This window comes from Gymnoscopelus braueri (genome assembly GCF_963280865.1).
Source record: "Gymnoscopelus braueri genome assembly, chromosome: 5".
In the NCBI taxonomy this organism is placed as follows: Eukaryota; Metazoa; Chordata; class Actinopteri; order Myctophiformes; family Myctophidae; genus Gymnoscopelus; species Gymnoscopelus braueri.
Window position 1 is genome coordinate 54,572,102 of NC_137606.1, and position 20,447 is coordinate 54,592,548.

A 20,447-nucleotide genomic window follows, 5' to 3' on the forward strand; every position below is an offset into this window, starting at 1 on the left:
AATCAATGACCTGTGGCTCTGGTGCCACCCTCACGGCCCAAAAATTAAGTACAACAGATATTGTGTTGTACTTACAACAACAAAAAGGGGGGAAAAATCCATACGAGAAAACTACGAGCCAGCCAGGACTCGAACCTGGAATCTTCTGCTCCGTAGGCAGACGCGTTATCCATTGCGCCACTGGCCCTCTGGCAGCCTTTGATTGTTTGTGTAAACTTAACTTTAGGGTGCCATGCCTCAGGGGGGCCTTCTGTGAATTCCCAGGCTACAGGGAGCCTATTGTGCAACGTTTACCCTTCAAACTAAGTCGTATGATCACACCACAAAAGACATTTAAAGGTGGTTCAAATGATATTCTTTGGTTTGGTTTGGTTCTTTGGTCATTGATATAGAGTGTCTGATATAGAGTGCATATTCAGTAACAGGGGTTTCCCCAGCGCTTTAGTAAACAGAAAACACATTAAGGTAGGGAACATGCTAAATATTATAGTCCAGTGGTTCTCAAACTATTAGTGCCAGCGCCCCCCAGACAACATCCAGGTCCCTTAATCCCCCCCAACAGCACCTCTGTGCCCTACTTGGTGTCTGAACACCCCCTGGGGGGTTGCAAAAATAGCCGATTGGCAAAGAGATTTGGTGTAGACGGAGGGGGAAATGTGGTCCAAGTACAGATGTAAGGGTTTGAGTTTAATGCTGTTTGTGTCTTGGTGCAGATGTATTGTGATGCAGTGTTTCATTGTGATTCATATAACTGAATCACTGTGTATTATTTTACATCAGCAACGCCTCCCTTTTCCCCTGCTGTCTGAGAGTTCTAGATTAGTTATCTTACATACACTCTCACTCTCTCTCTCTCTCTCTCTCTCTCTCTCTCTCTCTCTCTCTCTCTCTCTCTCTCTCTCTCTCTCTCTCTCTCTCTGTGTGTCTCACTGTTGCTTACTCTCTATCTCTCAAACACACATACACACAAAACAGCACGCACGCACACGCGCACGCACGCACACACGCACACATACACACATAGAATTCTGCCTGAGCAAAGCAGATAAAGGGTGTGTTAGTAAAGAGTTCCCCTCAACCTAATGAAAGCCATTTATCACACACTTTGCCTTTCTCCATAACACACTCGTGCGCACGCACGCACACACCGTTGCACACATAAATTCACAACGACACACCAAGTCCAGATAAAGGCAGTTAAGGCACTATACTTCGAGGAGCTAAAACATGTGTGATTAGGTGTGTTTGTGTGTGTGTGTGTGTGTGTGTGTGTGTGTGTGTGTGTGTGTGTGTGTGTGTGCGCGCGCGTGTGCGTGCGTGTGCCTGTGCGTGTGCCTGTGTGTGTGTGTGTGGTAAGTGGTTTGTGATAGAGCATGACGTTTTCCAGGGGCAATGTCCCAGTTACGTGGGTGTCAACCTCAACTTTATTGGCACATCACATGTTCACAGGGATAAGAGTCATCATTTGGTTCAAGTATAGAAAATGGAGAACAAAAATAAAACAAATAATGATGCAAAAATTCAAATGGGGCAGAAATAAAATGTGGCAATAACGCTTCTGCTGCAAATAGACCAACAGAGGTTCTAAAACTATAGTCCAGAAGCCCAATTGGGGTCACAGGAAGGAGAGAGTGGGGTCGCACATTGACAAGTGAAAAAAGATCAACGTATCCTTCCCATTGATTCTGTTGTATTTATTTTTGAAAAGCACAGCCACAGATATAAGCTACGCTACAGCTATATGTTTCCATTTACAAATGGGTATTTTGTAGGCTATTTTGATAAGACGCAAAATCAGCCTGAATCTCAGTGTTTGTAAATGTATTTTCTAATAAATATTCCTTTATATTCAGCGCTATATTTGCTTTATTTTTAAACATGCTTTATTTCAACTTTAAATTCTGCTATAAATCAAGTGTGAGATAAGATTTTCCCCATACAATGGGGTCCTGGTATTAAAAGGTTGATAAGCCCTGGACTATAGATCAACATTTGCAGCATATATAGAAACACTTGTCTCAGGTTAGAGACAACACAACTGATTAGCAGCAGTTTACAATGAAAAACGAAAAAATACACGCGTGTGAATGAGTGCCGGTTGTACTGCACAGGCACGCCCATGCGCCGTCTTTGCTCGTGCATGTCACGGTTTGAGCCGGAAGTGTTTAACGTTTATTTTCTACTGCTTTGAAACGTCTTTCAGCGGTTGTCGGTAGTAAAGCTTTGACATCGTTCTGCTGTTGTTAACCCATTAAGACCTGACGCAGATTCTACAAATGTCTTCTACAACCCAACAATTTTCTGAAAAACATATTTTGCTATATCAGTGGTTCTCAAAATGTTTCATGTCAAGTACCCCAACAATTGTATATATTTGGCCTCGGACCTCCATCTCAAAATATGTTGTTCCAGGGACCCCCAGAAGCAAATATTTGAGTTAAAAGTGTTTGCTTTAAAAAATATATGCATTCAAAAGATTTTTCAAAAATAGCAGATCTACAAGCTCATAGTGCGGCACGAAGTGACGCGCTATGAGCTTGTATATCTGCTATTTTTTTAATAGCCAAAGAAATCTAAAATGACACAGATGCTTTCCCGGTTTGAATCGGTTAAAATGGGTCTCTGATTCAGTCTTTTCTTCATTTCTGGATTCTTCATTCACCGTCGAGGTATATTTTTCAAACAAAGATTCTCTGTGTCTTCAAGACATCACAGGATAAGTAAACAACAGACATGAAGTAATTTGGGGTGAAGAATACCTTTAAATGAACACTGACAATGTGACTGTGTACACGGTGGAAGGAAATGAGTGCGTTGAGGACATTTCACTGTTTTACTGAAGCAAATCCTCATCGAGGAAAATGTGTTAATGGCTTTTATTGAACCGTGCACAACGAAATGTCCAAAAACCAACCAGTGTGAAATGAGCTCATTTCTACTTTGAATGCTTAGAACATTTTCTACTATGATTTGCAATGAATAATAATAATAATACTAGTACATCTAAACTCTGTCTGCAATATCTCTGTTGATGGACATTTGGTTGTTTGTTTGTTAGTCTCTGTGTGTGTGTGTGTGTGTGTGTGTGTGTGTGTGTGTGTGTGTGTGTGTGTGTGTGTGTGTGTGTGTGTGTGTGTGTGTGTGTGTGTGTGTGTGTGTGTGTGTGTGTGTGTGCGCGTGTTTGTTCCCTATATTAGTGATTGGTTCGTGTGTGTGTTAACTGATGGATGGAAGGAAGGAAGGATTGTTTGATTGATTGATTGATTGATTGATTGTTTTGTCTCACAGGTGATCTCCCAGCTGCGTGTCCTGAGTCGGTCAGTGGCGCCGGGGTCAAAGTTCGACAGAGAGCTCTGGTCCAATGGCCTTTCACCTGTCCTCTCCCTGTGGAAGAAACTCAACCAGGTCAGCCACACACACACACACTGACACACACACACACACACACACACACACAGACACGCACACTCACACTCACACGCACACATGCATTCGTACGAGGGACAGGATATAACTGTTTAAATGAAAATGAAAATAGAAAATTAACTAATAATATAAGTTATTAAAATACTGCACATCATTATAACTCATAAGGCAGCAGATGTGTTACACGCCTGTTTCTGTTTTTCAAAGTGACCGTCGGCACATCTCAGGCTGCATTTAAACTCATGAATTAGTCCTTCAAGCGTCTCATTCTAATGCAGGGATGCTACACGCTTTGATGTACCGGCAGGGGTGGACTGGCCATTTGGCGTACCGGGCAAATGGCCGCTGGGCCACCCAAAAAAAAAAAATTTTTTTAAATCAAATATTTTTGCTCCCGTTTTAGGATTATTACGGTCATTTCAGGGTCGTGTGGCCCAATTATTAGTTACGTTAATGTTTGGGCTGGGATGCTTTCCAGCAGGGGCCTCAGTGCGGCTGCAGAGTTCATGTGCAGGGCTGGGCTGAAACAGTGAAACGCCCCCCCCCCCCCCCCCCCGTTGACAAAACGGTCCGGGGGGTGGTGGGCCGGTCCGGACCAAAATGCCAGGGCTGAATTTTGGTCCCAGTCCGGCCCTGTGTACCGGGCGCTGCTAGTGACACCTCAACCACTGCAGAGCCTCAAGTCCCACAACGTTAACTATTGATAGTGTATCCAATGTTGCTGGACACCAAGAAATCTATTACATTAACCACTTGAACCCCAGCAATGTCCTAATGTCCCCCGACTCCCCCCAATTCTGAGGGGACATTAGTCAGAAATAGCAAAGATCTACAAGCTCGCGTTGTGAGCTGCTATTTTTCGGAGAATCTTTTTCGGGGTGGTTGTATTTTCTGTATCTCCCTGCTCTTCTATTGAGACATTTAGATCGTGTCAAAGGTCATGTCTCACCTAGACACATGATCTCACACAAATTCTGACCTGATGGTCAAGATTACATTTATTCCCCTGAGCAAGCAGGCTCTATTAGCTCTAAGGCAAAAATGGCAGCACCTGCGCAGAAAACAGGGTTCAAAGTTAGAAAGGTAGATAGTGCAGCTTTAACATGAGGTTGTGACTAAATAATGAATATGTTACGTGAATACATTGCAGGTTATTTTTTTTCTCCCCCATTTCCTGAAAAGTAACAGAATTGGACGTAGGTTTCTGCTCGCAGCCACAATATTAAACCCCCAGTTAAGTTTCACTTTCATTATTAATGGCTTGGCTTTTCAAAAATAAACAAAAGGCCTCCCTCTGAAAGCATAGATAATAAAGAGACATCTAGCAAACCACACTGCAGAGAGACAGAAAGATACATTTTTATTTGGACGCTGTTAACCTTGTCTCTGTCTGCAAGGAGACAGTACGGCTTCAGTCACTGCACTGCTGACGTCGGTTCATTTGTGCAACGTTATCGTCGCTGCCGGGATGTCCAAAACTGTTACTTTTCATGGAAATGGATGTAGTTATTATATAGTCACACAAGCTCTTGTTAATACTTTTTATTGGTTCAATATTTACAAAAACTCACAGATACACAAAAAAAACTAAAATAGCCGATCTATAAGTTCACAATGCGTTGCATCATGATGTGTTGTGAGCTGGAAGATCGGCTATTTTTAGCTACTTTTTGAATGACTCTTTTGTACAACAAAGTAGAGCATTTATTTATGAAATAACGTAAAGAAGTTGAACTATGGAGATACAAGGTCTCCGCCCTACAGCAATGATACGATACAGTTGCTGTGTCCGAGGCTTATGTCCACTGCTGTGTTAATTTGTATAAATATGGCTTCACGCTACGTTTAACCACTTATGGTTGAGCGGAGTCCCTCAGGGCTTTATACTAGTGTACTTTCTGTTTCCTGTTATTCTGGGGAAGGCTTTCGCTGAATATAGCAGATCGACAAGAGCTTGTGAATCGGCTATTTTCTGCGAAAGCCTTACATACGCACGCAGACACACATAAACACATGCACACACATTTCTGTTACAGTTCTCTTACTGCATAAAAACTCAACAGTTAAAGCCTCTCTTAGCTTTTAGCCATAGTCACTGTTTTCATTATAACTATTACCATCCCACTTTGAGTCTAATCTAATTATTTACGGTATTTCTTTTCTCAAGCCATGTAAAATGAGGAGGTGATGTTTGTTTCACTGCAAAGTCCGTTGTTTACATTGCTCAAGCAACAGTAATTAGTCCCAAAAAGTAGGCTGTAAAAGATAATTGGAAATTAGGCTAATCTAACGGAACCCTGATAGCCACTGGCTCGCCCACTCCAACTGCGATGTGTGTGTGTGTGTGTGTGTGTGTGTGTGTGTGTGTGTGTGTGCGTGTGTGCGTGCGTGCGTGCGTGCGTGCGTGATACAGTTTTCCGAGAATTTTGTATAATTATATATATAATCTGTTAAATGCCTTTTACATGATAATTTAAGTTTGAATTCAAAAGGTTGAGAGTCACTGGTTTATAATATAAACCAAACTCAGTGACATTGCACATATCTGTGGCAAAACACATTCCTCCCATTGGCTGCGTGTCTTGCCTCAAGCCTGCTGTTTCATATGATGTGTTTTATACTTCCACTCATTGACACAGTGGGGTGTCAATGAGTTTCTCCATCACCATGATGCATTTCTATCACATGGTCACAGGAGAGGCTGTGTTTCTTTTTTTCATAGAATAGATGCACTCTAAAATAATCTTCAGGTGGGAAGGCGTGTGTGTCACATGGGCAAAGAGAGAGGCATGCAGCATTGTCTGACTCACATGCTTGTAATGCAAATCAAGCTCTCCTTAGATCATACATATTGATAAAGCAAGTAGAGCGCCTACCTGCCTGCTGTCACAGATTCTGTTCCTTTTGCCTCTATTTTGCCTCACAGCTGAAAAGGTCTTGGTTTAGAAGCCTGGCAAGGTTTTTAATACCACTAATAAAACCCTCTGGCGTCCGGCATTTTGTTTTAAAAATACAAAGCGACTATCCTATCAGAAGGTGTGGGGTGGTGAAGGTGTGAAGGTGTGAGTCCTTACAATGCGTTAAGTAGGCTACTGACGTCTGTTTTCAACTAGCAGTATTGAGCCATAGCAGAGGGCAATCAGCTTGAGAGCAGGGCCCATGTTACTGAATAAACATTCTACATCAATGATTGCAATGAGAGTATAGATCTATTCAGTACAAATTTTAACCAAAGAATATAACTTACACCACCTTTAAATGTCTTTTGTGATATGATCATATGACTTAGTTTGGAGCGTAAATGCTGCACGACAGGCTCCCTGTAGCCTGTTTTGTAACAATGGGAAGGCACAAAAGGCCCCCCTGACAGAGGCAGACAGGCATGGCTGATCCTCACACCCTAAGGTCGGGATTGGTCAGAAAAGCTCAGCAGGCCAGAGGGCCAGTGGCGCAATGGATAACGCGTCTGCCTACGGAGCAGAAGATTCCAGGTTCGAATCCTGGCTGGCTCGTGATTTTCTCTTTCGGAAAAGCAATGTATTAGGAATAGTATTATACTTTTCTTTTTTGGACTGAGGGCGGCGCCAGAGTCACGGCTTGTGTGTGTATGTAAATATATATATATATATATATATATATATATATATATATTATATATATATATATATATATATATATATATATATTTATATATACATATACATATACATATACATATACATATAGTCTATGTTTGCAACAGACACCCTCCTCCAGGCGACCTGTCCAAGTGGCATGCTACTGCCCCCACTGTCTCTTGGGAGTAGTTAGAGACAGTGCTAATTGGGGGGTTAGGGTTAGCCTGGCACTAGCCAGACTGACTACGCAGATCCATGCAGATCCAGGCCAGGTCAGTTGAGATGTTGCAGCCGTTGGCGACACTAGGAGTTATAATATATAGCGTTATAACATATCTAGAGAGCGGACTCCCCAGCCCCCACTTATTCATTTCAATTAAATGGGCTCACAAGCGCATGAAGCACCCGGAAGTATCTCAACTTCCTGGATTGGCTCCAACGTTGGATTCAATAGAGCAGGGGCCTGTTCCTCGAAAGGTGAATTAAATAAGCCTGGATTTAAGTCAAATCCAGGCTTGACAAAGTCGGGTCCGTATAGCCTGGTTTATTCGGTTCCTGGAACGCCAAGCCAGGCTGAAATGGAGCGACTTTGTCGAGCTAGGCCTTGTCAAGCCAGGCTGTGTCGAGCCAGGATAATGAAGCCAGGCTTCACTTATTTCTATAAAAGACCATGAAAGTCGATAGCAGAATCCTTGAACTTGACCAATCATGGAGCCCAAAACCAGAGCGGCGTTCTTCTCTGTGGCTGAACAGCAGCACTGCAGCAGCTCATGGAATCTTACAAGGAAGTAAAATTTATAATAAGCAAGAAAGGAAACACGGCCGCAATAAATATAGATCCAGGGAGAAAGCGTGGCAAAGTATTGCCGATGCACAAGTTGTCCAAAAATATGCAATTAATTTATATACAAATCCATAAATATATAATTCAGTTAGGTTTAAACATAAGGAGTTTAAGTGAATGTTGGAATTATTATTATAAACACTTAGAATAATTTTCTAATTTCAAATTTCTAAAATCGAAGATCTACAAGGGAAAAGCTTGCCTTTTGGCGGCCGGGGGTCCACGGTCCACGGGGGTCAACGGGGGTCCGGGAGTACACGGGGGGCCGGGCCCCCCGTGTACTCCCGGACCCCCGTTGACCCCCAACAGAGGTCTGGGGTATACGGGGGTCCACGGGGGCGGGGGTCCACGGGGGTCCGGAGGTCCATGGGGGTCCGGGGGTCCACGGGGGTCCGGAGTCCATGGGGGTCCGGGGGTCCATGGGGGTCCGGGGGTCCGGAGGTCCATGGGGGTCCGGGGGTCCGGAGGTCCATGGGGGTCCGGGGGTCCACGGGGGGCCGGAGGTACACAGGGGGCCGGGGGTACACGGGGGTCCGGGGGTCCACGGGGGCGGGAGTCCATGGGGGGCCGGGGACCCCCGGCCGCCATAAGACAAAAACATTTCGGGCTTGTAGATCTTTGATTTTCGCATAAGAATTGAATAAGTGTAGAAAAACTCATTGGTTTATGATTGGAGTCATTGGACTAACAGCTATTTCACAAAACTTGAAGAACAAGGCACTGGATTAATAAAGCTTGGCTGTTAGCCTGCTCCTGACCAGGCTAACTTCACAGCTAAATTGCCATGGTAACTAAGCTAGGCTTGCTTCAATTCTCTTTTGAGGAATCGGATAAGGCTAAACTTAGCCAGGGTGAACTGGCTAAACTAATCTTCAAGATAATTCACCTTTTGAGGAACCGACTCAGCTCTAATCCTGGCTAAATTAAGCCAGGATAGGTAAAGCCAGGCTTTAGCTCTAATTCACCTTTTGAGGAACAGGCCCCTGGTGCACTAGCGTTTAGACGATAGAAACACCATATCATACGACAAAGTATAAACCAGGCTTAACGCTGAAACTACAATTACAAGGCTACATGCATTACTTTCCCACAATAGCAAGAATAGGTCGACAAGCTCACAACACATTGCACCACGACACGTTGTGGGCTTGTAGATCTACAAATTTTGCTACTTTTGAGAGACACTGGCATAACATAGGGCATTTATTGATAAAAAAGTAAAGAAAACTTAAAAATAAAATATGGAGATACAGTACAACCTTTCTGTCCGACGGCGACAATTTAATAGTTCCAGCCATGCCTCAGCAGTTATGTCTGTGTATCATTGGGAATGTTTCTATCCCTCCCTTATTTAGTATTCATGTAAAGGGAGACTTCTCGCTCTCTCTGTGCAAGAGCGTATTATTGTGTGGTACGCTAACATTATTTTATGCTTAGATGTTGAACAGTAACTTCCAGATATTGAGTGTAAAAAGATCTCTCTCTCTCTCTCTCTCTCTCCCGCTCTCTGCCACACCCCTATTTTTTTCTGTAAATATATATTTTGCTACTATTGATTGAGATGTAGTTTATGCATTGTTTGACTTGCTGATGAATTCAGTACAATGGAAACGAGCTGTATTACCGTACAGTTAGCAAACTTGTTTATTAAGTATTCAATAAATGAAACTCTCTCTCTCTCTCTCTCTCTCTCTCTCTCTCTCTCTCTCTCTCTCTCTCTCTCTCTCTCACACTGTAGGGTTCCAGTCTGATTCACCAGAAGGTGTCCCCTCCCTCAGAAGGTCAAGGGTCACCGGTCCTGTCTTTCATCGTGCTGGAGCAGTTTAACGCCATCCGATTGGTCCAGGTGTGTGTGTGAAAAGATACTTACATCCGATTGGTCCAGGTGTGTGTGTGAAAAGATACATTTTTCATACAACAGTTCCTGATGTATTGTGTGGATAATCTTTGGATATAGCCCTATGAGCAGTGGTGAACAAGTAGCAGATCTAAAAGCCCACAACATGTCGTGTTTCAACACGTTCTGAGATTGTAGATCTGCTATTTATGGCTAATGTTCTCAACCAGAATATGGATGCTTAAAGGACCTGTTTTTCTCATATATTTAAAAAGTAAATCCCCAAATGACATAAAACAGCGGAGGCACATTAACCCATTAAGACCTGGAACTGTGTCATCTTTAGATTTGAGCTAAAAAGCATTATTTTACACTTTGGCTATTCAAAAATAGCAGATCTACAGGCTCGTAGCGCGGCACCGAGTGCCGCGCTACGAGCTTGTAGATCTGCTATTTTTGAAAAATCGTGAAAATATGTGCAAATCTTTGAATATATATTGTTTTAAAGCGAACATATTAACTCAAATCTTTGCATCTGGGGGGTCCCTGGAACAACATATTTTGAGATGGGGGTCGGCGGACAAATACATATCATGTTGGGGGTCCTTGACATGAAAAAGTTTGAGAACCACTGATATAGAAACATATGTTTTTTTCAGAAAACTGTTAGGATTTAGAAGACATTTTGTAGAATCGGCTTCAGGTCTCGATGGGTTAAAAAGTAAATCCCCAAATGCACCGTCTAAATGATTCTGTTCTGTGTGACGTTAAACGTTGTCCCCCATGTGCCACAGGGCATCCATCAGTCGCTGGCTGCACTCAGCAAGGTCATCAGAGGGACATCCCTGCTCACCGCCGACGTCCAGAAACTGGCCACCGCCCTGCTCAACCAGGAGGTAGGAACCACATACACACACATGCTAGTCAGTACACAGATACACACATGCCAGGGGTCCTGGAGGGCTTTCCAGGGGGTCCCTGGTAAACCACTTTAACCCTATATACGGCATAGGCAGTTGTGTGTTCTAGGTTTTTTTCGGAGGGTATATGATAATTATTCCCTGCACGACATGTGCGATACGCTATCGCGTGCAATGGATGAAATGGTTATTAGAATGTTTACGCTTTCAAAAAAAATTGGCGCTGTATGCAGTGTATACAGCGTAACACGGTAGAACACACCACCGTACATAGGCTATAAAAATAAAACGATCTTGAAAAATGTGAAAGTTTTTGAAACATTTGAACACAAAATCTTGTATAGAGGTCTCTGGCATAAAATATTTTTAGATGGCGGTCTGCGACTAAATACCAGCCTGATCTCCAAGAATTTAGCATACATTGCACGGATCCAGTGCACGTCATTCCGTGCATAGTTGCCTAGAAACCCCGAAAATCCGTGCATATGTACGACGAGTCCCACGGTGTAACCAGTTGCAACCCGGAAAAACCCGGAAGCAGAGCAGTCCCCACAACAAAATGTAGGATTCTGTGCCTATCGGTACGTAACTCAAACGGCGCTGAGTAGGTTCAAGGGAAGGTCGCAACGTTCGGGACGGCAACTCGCTCGCTTTAGCTCGCTGGGTGGCCCCTTACGTGGCGACAATTCCCTTGAGACTGCGCGCCTCCGAAATGGTTTAGTCACAATGGGGGAGATGCCAGGCGGCTCTGCACGGATTTCCGGGTTTTCCAGTTGTCTATGCACGGAATGACACTCCGTGCAATGTATACTAATTATTGCCGACCGGGTTGCTAAATACATTTAATGTGGGGGTCCTTGACATGAACCACTGGTCTAGAGGTTTGATTGAATGATTACGTTTTTATTGAACAAGTATAAATGCAATAACATACAAATACACACACAATTCTGGTCTGAAAATGCTGATCTGAAAGCCTGAGTTTTAGGGTTAAAATCCTTATTAATGTTTATAGAGATATGCAGAGTGCAAGAAACCACCAGGCCTTCCTTGGGTAAGCTTCAAAAACACACTAGCCACAAAAAAAGAAAAAACGAACACAAAATTGACCTGGTTTTGGGGAAAGATCAACAATGGGAGACCTGTACACTAGAAGCCACTCATAGAACCATGAATCACTAATACATTTTGATTGTCATAATAATAATTATGATATTCTTTCGTTCACTATAAGCTTGTAATCCTGGGCGCTACTCTCCCTCTGCCAGCCTGATTTTAATTATTTAATTTCTGACCGCCCGCAGTTCATTTCTGACTGCCACTCCCGCCCACTACAAAAAAATGGTACATAGTACCGCAATATTACCGTCCAATCCTGTATAAGGTTGCGATATTTCCATTGAGATCCAAAACATTACAAAACAGTATGAGATAAGTGAGCGGGTGTGCGCGAGAGAGGGTCTGTTTATTTGTGAGGAGCTGCACAGAGATGAGAGAGAGAGAGAGAGAGAGAGAGAGAGAGAGAGAGAGAGAGAGAGAGAGAGAGAGAGAGGAGAGAGAGAGAGAGAGAGAGAGAGAGAGAGAGAGAGGAGAGAGAGAGAAGAGAGAGGAGAGAGAGAGAGAGAGAGAGAGAGAGAGAGAGAGAGAGAGAGAGAGAGAGAGTTTGTGTTTATATTGTGACGGACATATGGCACCACGACGAGCTGCACACAGTGTTGCAGTGTGAGAATGAGCACGAGAGAGAGAGAGAGAGAGAGAGAGAGAGAGAGAGACAGAAGAGAGAGAGAGAGAGATTCCGTGACACAGAAGGGGAAATGACGTTCTCCTCTGCATAGACATCATATTCATATCTTGCTAAAGTAAAGCATGACGACACATGCTCCAGGTGCTCTAAATCTAGTTTATTACAGGACGCCGGACGGTGCAGGATTTTGCGGGGCCTCCGCAGGTTTTGTTTTGACCGCATGTTCTAGACCCGTGGGTATTTAAATACCGCCCCCCCCCCCCACGCCCACAAGATTTCCATTGGGACCATCCTGCTCCCGATGTCGGGGTCTACCTCCAACCTATCTCCATGGTGGTGGGCAGGAACTTTTACCCCGGCACCAACCGGACACCCTGCAAACTGCACACATAGTAACTTATATCACTGTCAGGTGGAAACATTGTACGTCCAAACTCGTCCCTTTTCAGGAAATGGAAAAAATTGTTCCTCCATTCCAATGGATCCAATGTTGTTATAATTTAGTGAGTCACAAGATCTTGTTAACACTTTTCATTGGTAAGCTCATTTTATAAAACCTGCATACTTGCGAAAATGGACCAAAGTCTACAAAGAATCGCAACGCTTGTAGATCAGCTAGTTTTCGCATTGTTTGCGGCCTTGCAGGACGCTCTTGCATTGCATTACGGGAAGTCACTGCTCAATATTCCCAAACGAGCATCAAGTATGCGCGGTGCGCTCCAGCGCTCTCAGAGAGTCATTCCAAACGCAGCTCTATGTCATGTTTAATCTGTTAACTCTCCAACTGATGACTGTGCGAAGTGACTGAAGTTAGTTACCTTGGAGACACCCACCACCAGCACTGTGTCTTCAGCTTGCTAAGAAAAGTGAACGGTCTACTTCCACCCCCAAATGCAGCATGACTCATCACACGCAGTGCTGGAAGAAGTATACTGTACTCAGAGTTTTGTTTGCTCAAGTAAAAGTGGCAATACCTCAATATAAAAAAACACTCTCTTACAAGTAAAGGCCTGTATTCAAAATATCAGCATCAGCATGAAAATGTACTTACAGTTCCAAAGAAAAACGACTAAATTTTTATTTTTTTAGCGCTTCAGTGGTTCATGTATGTTTTGTAATAATCTAAATCTGCAAAGTAACTAGTAATTAAAGTTTTCAAATAATTGTAGGAGTAAAAAGAACAATATACTCAAATAAATGTACTTGAGTACTCGAGTAAATGGACGTAGTTACTTTCGACCACTGATCACGGGTTCTGTATGTTTCCAGTAAAAAGGAAGGGAGAAATAAAAAAAGCAGAAAGTTGCAGTCTGTCTGTCTGGATATAACGGTAATATCCATCACGTTTCCTCTTCTTTAGTAACGTTTGGTGCAATACGCAGTGGTGGAAAAAGTACTCAAATTCTTTACTTAAGTAAAAGTACCAATACTGCAATATAAAAATACTCTGTTACAAGTAAAAGTCCAGAATTAAAAATTTACTTGAGTAAAAGTTCAAAAGTATTGGCATCAAAATGTACTTAAAGTACCAAAAGTAAAAGTACTAAATATTTGAAAATAGCCGATCTACAAGCTCACAACGCGTCGCTTTCCACCACTGGCAATACGTCACTTGAACCGTTCACACACACACACACACACACACACACACACACACACACACACACACACACACACACAACAAGGCATGGTGTTGTGATAGGAGCCTTTGTGTCATGTGCTCATACCGTTTGGAATCTGTTTTGGACGATAAAGCAGACGCTTCCCCAAGGCCATTGCATCACGGCCATGCTCCTTTTGTCTCTCTCATCTCCATTATATCTCCTTCGCCCCCCCTCTCTCTCCCTACCTCATCTCCCAGGGGGACACTGATACGATCGCTTGACCACACACACACACAGACACACACACACACGCACACGCACACACACACACACACACACACACACACACACACACACACACACACACACAGTGTGCTGTGTTTAATTAACTGCTGTGCTTTGATTTCAACATACGGTTAGTCCAGTGGTGGAAAAAGTACTCAAATTCTTTACTTAAGTAGAAGTACCAATACTGCAAAATAAAAATACTCTGTTACAAGTAAAAGTCCAGAATTCAAAATGTACTTGAGTAAAAGTACAAAAGTATTGGTATCAAAATGTACTTAAAGTACCAAAAGTAAACGTACTAAAATGTTTGAAAATAGCAGATCTACAAGCTCACAACGCGTCGCTTCGCGACGTGTTGTGAGCTTGTAGATCGGCTATTTTCAAATAGCCTATGTATAAAACAGGGCTAAAGTGGTTAATGTATGTTTCATAATATCATAATTTATATCTGAAAAGTAACTAGTAACTAATGTTCTCAAATAATTGTAGTGGAGTTAAAGTACAATATTTGCCTCTGAGATGTAGTGGAGTAGAAGTAAAAGTATTGGAAATTGGAAATACTCAAGTAAAGTACAAATACCTCAAAAATGTACTTAAGTACAGTACTTAAGTAAATGTACTTAGTTACTTTCCACCACTGGCGGTTAGTCTAACATACCAGGGACCTTTACACGCCAACACATGCAAACATGTGACACAAACATGTGCTCACAGATGCAACCCCCCTGGTACAACCAGTCCAAGGGAGTGACCTCGAAAAGCGCTTACATTTCGGGACGTAAATGTTGTGCTGTAAATGTTTTTTTTTTTTTACCACATTCTTATTCAAGTCTGTCTTTTGCATATCAATGACAGACTTGGTGACTCTCCCCAAAATTGTATTTTGAATTTCTACATTTGTCTGGAGAAGTACAGGCTTTAGAGGCGGATTTCCAGTGACTAATTGGGGAAAGTGACCAAGAACTGTCATAGATATGCAAATGTCAGACCCGATAAAATAAATCTATGACAACCTCGATCCAAGGCTACTCAAAAGCATAATGCACGTACACAAACATTCACAGACATACAAACACACATGCACGCACGCACGCACGCACGCACACACACACACACACACACACACACACACACACACACACACACACACACACACACACACACACACACACACACACACACACACACACACACACACACACACACACACACGTCCGATAAACCATTTCAGGCTCTCAGTTTAGTGAAATCCTCTCCTGTATTGTTGGTCGTGTCTTGGCGCAGTGCTGTGGCGGTCAGGCGCGGCGTTGGAGGGCTTGATAAAGCACACTGTAGGGCTGGTTGTTTTACTTTTGTTGCTGTCATAATGGCTTCTGGAAACACAGCCTTTATCCATTCTGCTAAGTCAGCCTTGTCCTGCTCTTCCCTGGGACAGTTAGGGGTGATGCCAGGTGTTTTTACCGCATATAATAGGTGTTGTAAGCTGCTTTGAAAGTGTGCCTATGCAGGCGGACGCGCATGCACGTACGCACGCACGCACGCACACACACACACACACACACACACACACACACACACACACACACACACACACACACACACACACACACACACACATACACACACACACTTGTAAAACTATACTTGTGCGGACATCATCATTTTAGACATAACTCTAAGCCTAACCCCTAAATGCCCGATCTTAAAGTCCTATAATCCCAACCTGGATCCTTTCCTAATTGCAAACCTAATTCTGTTTTAACCATAAAACAACCTTTTCTCTTGTGAGGACCAGGAACATTTCCCTCACAATGTCTGTTTCTCAAAAAATCGACTATACCTGTGGGGACATTGGCATATACACACACGCATGCATGCACGCACACACACACACACACACACACACACACACACACACACACACACACACACACACACACACACACACACACACACACACACACACACACACACACACACACACACACACACACACACACACACACACTTCAGTTTTGCAGATAAGTGCTAAAAGGAAGGGTACTTTACCCTGGCGATAAGGAATGACGGAGGGGATAGATAGGAACGTAAAGTGGGATGGAGGGGGATGTGGAGGAGAGGAGAGGAGAGGAGAGGAGAGGAGAGGAGAGGAGAGGAGAGGAGAGGAGAGAGGTTGCTAAGCAGCCACCACTCCAATCTCTCCTCCCTCCCTCCCTCTGTCTCTCCGTTTTCGTTTGCAAAGCCGTGAGCTGCCTTAAGCATGTTCATCCCTCCCTATTTACCGTGCTCTCCCCCTTCTCCCCCTTTTATCTTAACCCATTGAGGCCTGAGGTTGCGATTCTACAAAATGTCTTCTAAATCCTAAACAGTTTTCTGAAAAACTCATGTTGCCATATCAGTGGTTCTCAAACTTTTTCATGTCAAGGACCCCCAAAATGATACGTCCCACCCCCCCATCTGACAATATTTTGTTCCAGGGACCCAAAGAAGCAAATATTTGAGTCGCTTTAAAAGTATGCGTATTCAAAGATTTGCGCACATTTTTCAAAAATAGAAAAGCATAGGCAAAGTATAAAATAATGGTTTAAGTGGTCACACAGGTGAGATCCAGACGGTTTTAATGGGTCAATCAGCAGGTTTTCACAATATCATCCTCACATCTCTCCTTATCTCTCTTTCTGTCTTTCTCACGCACCAACTTTGCCACGCCCGCACTCCCCCTCTCTCCCAGCTCTGTGCCTCTCCTCTCACCAGCCATCTCTAAAACTCCAGAACGATTGTCTGTTTTGTGTAAAAAACCCGACGAACCCGGCCTGACTCCAAGTTAAACTAATTAAATACTTTACACGGTGCCGGGGTACAGAGTGCTGCTTTTAGCTTTTCTCTCCCCCCCCCCCCCCCTTTTAACCCATTAAGACCTGGAACGCATCTGTCATTTTTTTAATTGAGCTAAAAAGATTTATTTTACACTTTGGCTATTCAAAAATAGCAGATATACAAGCTCATAGCGCGGCACCGAGTGCCGCGCTATGAGCCTGTAGATCTGCTATTTTTGAAAAATAGTGAAAATGTGTGCAAATCTTTGAAAATATATATTTTTAAAGCGAACATTTTTAACTAACATCTTTGCTTCTGGGGGTCCCTGGAACAACATATTTTGAGATGGGGATTCGCGGCCAAATAGAGGGTATGCGCATGCTTAAAGTGAATGGCACATCGAGTGGCAAAGCGAGTGGCAAAGCAACATGCAAAGTGAGTTTAACATTGTTTAATGTTGTTTAATGCAATCAGATATGACTTTTCTGTTTGGATGCATGGGCCGTCAAGGCCAGAAAGTATTTCTTTGACACTCAGTAGGCATCCTGCATAACTTTCGGGTTTGATGATGATGTCACACGCATACCCTCTATACCAGGGGTCTTCAACCTTTTCAGGCCAGGGACCCCCAAACTGACGGGTAGATGGAGCAGGGACCCCCTACCTCGTAGGGTAGGGGGGCTACCACATATACTGTATATTTATGTATAAAATTGTGTTTTATATTGCCTGCTCCTACGCACCTGCCTCAGTAGGTGTGCAAAATAAAGATTCTCTACAAAATATGTATAAACATACCATGTTATTGTGCATTCTGCCTCCATTTATCTGTTTGCTATGGATTCATGTTATGTTTAAAGACAATTTGACATTTTGGGGGGAAAAAAATAAAAAAAATGATTTTTTTTCCAAACAAAAATATTGTTTAATCAAACAACAATTTCGCGGACCCCCTGCAGTACCTCCGCGGACCCCCTAGGGGTCGCGGACCCCCTGTTGAAGACCTCTGCTCTATACATAATTCTGGGGGTCCTTGACGTGAAAAATATTGAGCACCACTGATATAGAAACATACGTTTTTCAGAATACTGTTGGGATTTAGGAGACATGTAGAATCGGCTTTAGGTCTTAATGGGTTAATTCTCTGTGGGTTGAAGCCTACGTTGTTCAAAACTGTATTTTCAGGAAATGGAGAAAAAATAACCTGAGCCAATAGGCTCTATGCCCAGCGGTGTGTTACCAATGGTACTAATTAAGGCTCTGTTCTATTGTAGTCAAACTGAGTCAGGGTGCTGATATTGTGCTGATATTGTGCTGATATTGTGCTGATATCGTGCTGATATTGTGCTGATATTGTGCTGATATCGTGCTGATATCGTGCTGATATTGTGCTGATATTGTGCTGATATTGTGCTGATGTTGTGCTGATGTTGTGCTGATATTGTGCTGATGTTGTGCTGATATTGTGCTGATGTTGTGCTGATATTGTGCTGATATTGTGCTGATATTGGCTCACTGGAAAAGACTCAAGACACCAGTGGGTCTCAAAGTGTGGTCCAGGTACCCTTGTGGTCAGCGGTGGAAAGTAACTAAGTACATTTACTTAAGTACTGTACTTAAGTACAACTTTGAGGTAATTGTAAATTTACTTGAGTATTTCCAATTTCCAATACTTTTACTTCTACTCCACTACACCTCAGAGGCAAATATTGTACTTTTACTCTACTACAATTATTTGAAAACTTTAGTTACTGGTTACTTTTCAGATATAAATTATCTGTTATCTATTATTATTATAAAACATAAAATAACCACTTTAGCCATATTTTTTACATAGGCTATTTGAAAATAGTCGCATCGCGACGCGTTGTGAGCTTGTAGATCTGCTATTTTCAAACATTTTAGTAGTTGTACTTTTGGTACTTTAAGTACATTTTGATGCCAATACTTTTGTACTTTTAATCAAGTAAATTTTGAATTCTGGACTTTTACTTGTAACAGAGTATTTCTATATTGCAGTATTGGTACTTTTACTTAAGTAACGAATTTGAGTACTTTTTCCACCACTGTTGTGGTTCCTTGAGATGGTTACAAATGGCCCCTTAAGGGTGTGTAACTCTGATATTGCATTTTAAAGTCGATATTGCCGATACCAATATATCGACCGATATGTCGGTGCATCCCTACTATAGTTCCAAAAGATTAAATGCATTTATCATTTCGTCACAAGCTCTTGTTAATGCTTTTCATTGGTTCAGTATGTATTAAATCCAGTGTTATAAAGTAACTAAGTGCATTTACTCAAGTACTGTACTTAAAGGGACATTTTGGACCACGGTTTTCTTACCTTTTCTATGATGTTATGTTATCCTAGGATGAAGGGTACAGTAGAACAATTTCATAACTCCACCTCGGGGTGGAGTTATGAGTCCGTTTCAAGTCCGCCACAGCTAAAAACGCGCGCCAATAGGCCTTGCGCTAGATCGCATATTTTTATAGCTCCTTCTATAGCTCCTTCTTACCTCCGGGCTATGGTCGATGCCTACACCCCTGCCCGACCATTTCGGTCTGCCACCTCGGGGCGACTGATTGCCTCGTCACTCAAGGGTCCTTCTGGTCGATCTACACGGTCACGACTTTTTTCTGTTCTGGCCCCACAGTGGTGGAATGAACTTCCCACTGATGTCAGGACAGCAGAGTCACTGCCCATCTTTCACCACAGGCTGAAAACCCACCTCTTCAGGAAACACTACCCTTCCTCTTCGCCTTGCCTACTTGTTGTTAACTAGTTGTACGAACGCTTGTTTTATTGTTGTATTGTTTATTGGATCTTGTTTAGTCGATACACTTATTTGTTTTAGCTCATGCTCATTTGATTTAGCTATTTTGTCTCATCTGTTTAAGGAAATAGGTAGCTGATATATTGCACTTTTACCTTAGCGCTAGGTTTACTCTTGGTTGCTTGTTTTTGCAGAAAATGCACTTAAGACTTCTGGTGATTAGTAGTTTTCGTTCCCTACCTATATGTTGAATGCACTTATTGTAAGTCGCTTTGGATAAAAGCATCTGCTAAATGACTGTAATGTAATGTAATGTATAGCTTTTTGGGGGTTTTGTTTTTGGTTCATAGTGACAGAACACTATGCAACGTGATTGTCTTGAATGCGCCCCACCGGAGATCTCGCTAGACGAGATTTCAATCTCGAGATTTTTTACTTTGCTTGAGTATTTGTTCAATACTCTTACTTTACTCCACCACACCTCAGAGGCAAATATTGTACTCTTTACTCCACTACAATTATATGAAAATATATAATGAGTACTTTTACTTTAGTACTTTAAGTATATTT

The 20,447-nt window shown here is 42.6% G+C and overlaps 1 protein-coding gene across 1 annotated transcript in view; it reads left to right on the top strand.

Annotated features, from left to right (window-relative positions):
• LOC308085997 (cytoplasmic dynein 2 heavy chain 1-like) overlaps window positions 1-20,447 on the top strand; it is a gene marked incomplete at its 5' end in the record, with an annotated part of 118,415 nt that overhangs the window by 62,355 nt on the left and 35,613 nt on the right. The window contains 3 exons of the mRNA XM_080429314.1: window positions 3,289-3,405; window positions 9,626-9,733; window positions 10,519-10,620. Coding sequence (XP_080285440.1) covers window positions 3,289-3,405; window positions 9,626-9,733; window positions 10,519-10,620 — 327 coding nt within the window. The remainder of the gene's footprint in view (window positions 1-3,288; window positions 3,406-9,625; window positions 9,734-10,518; window positions 10,621-20,447) is intronic.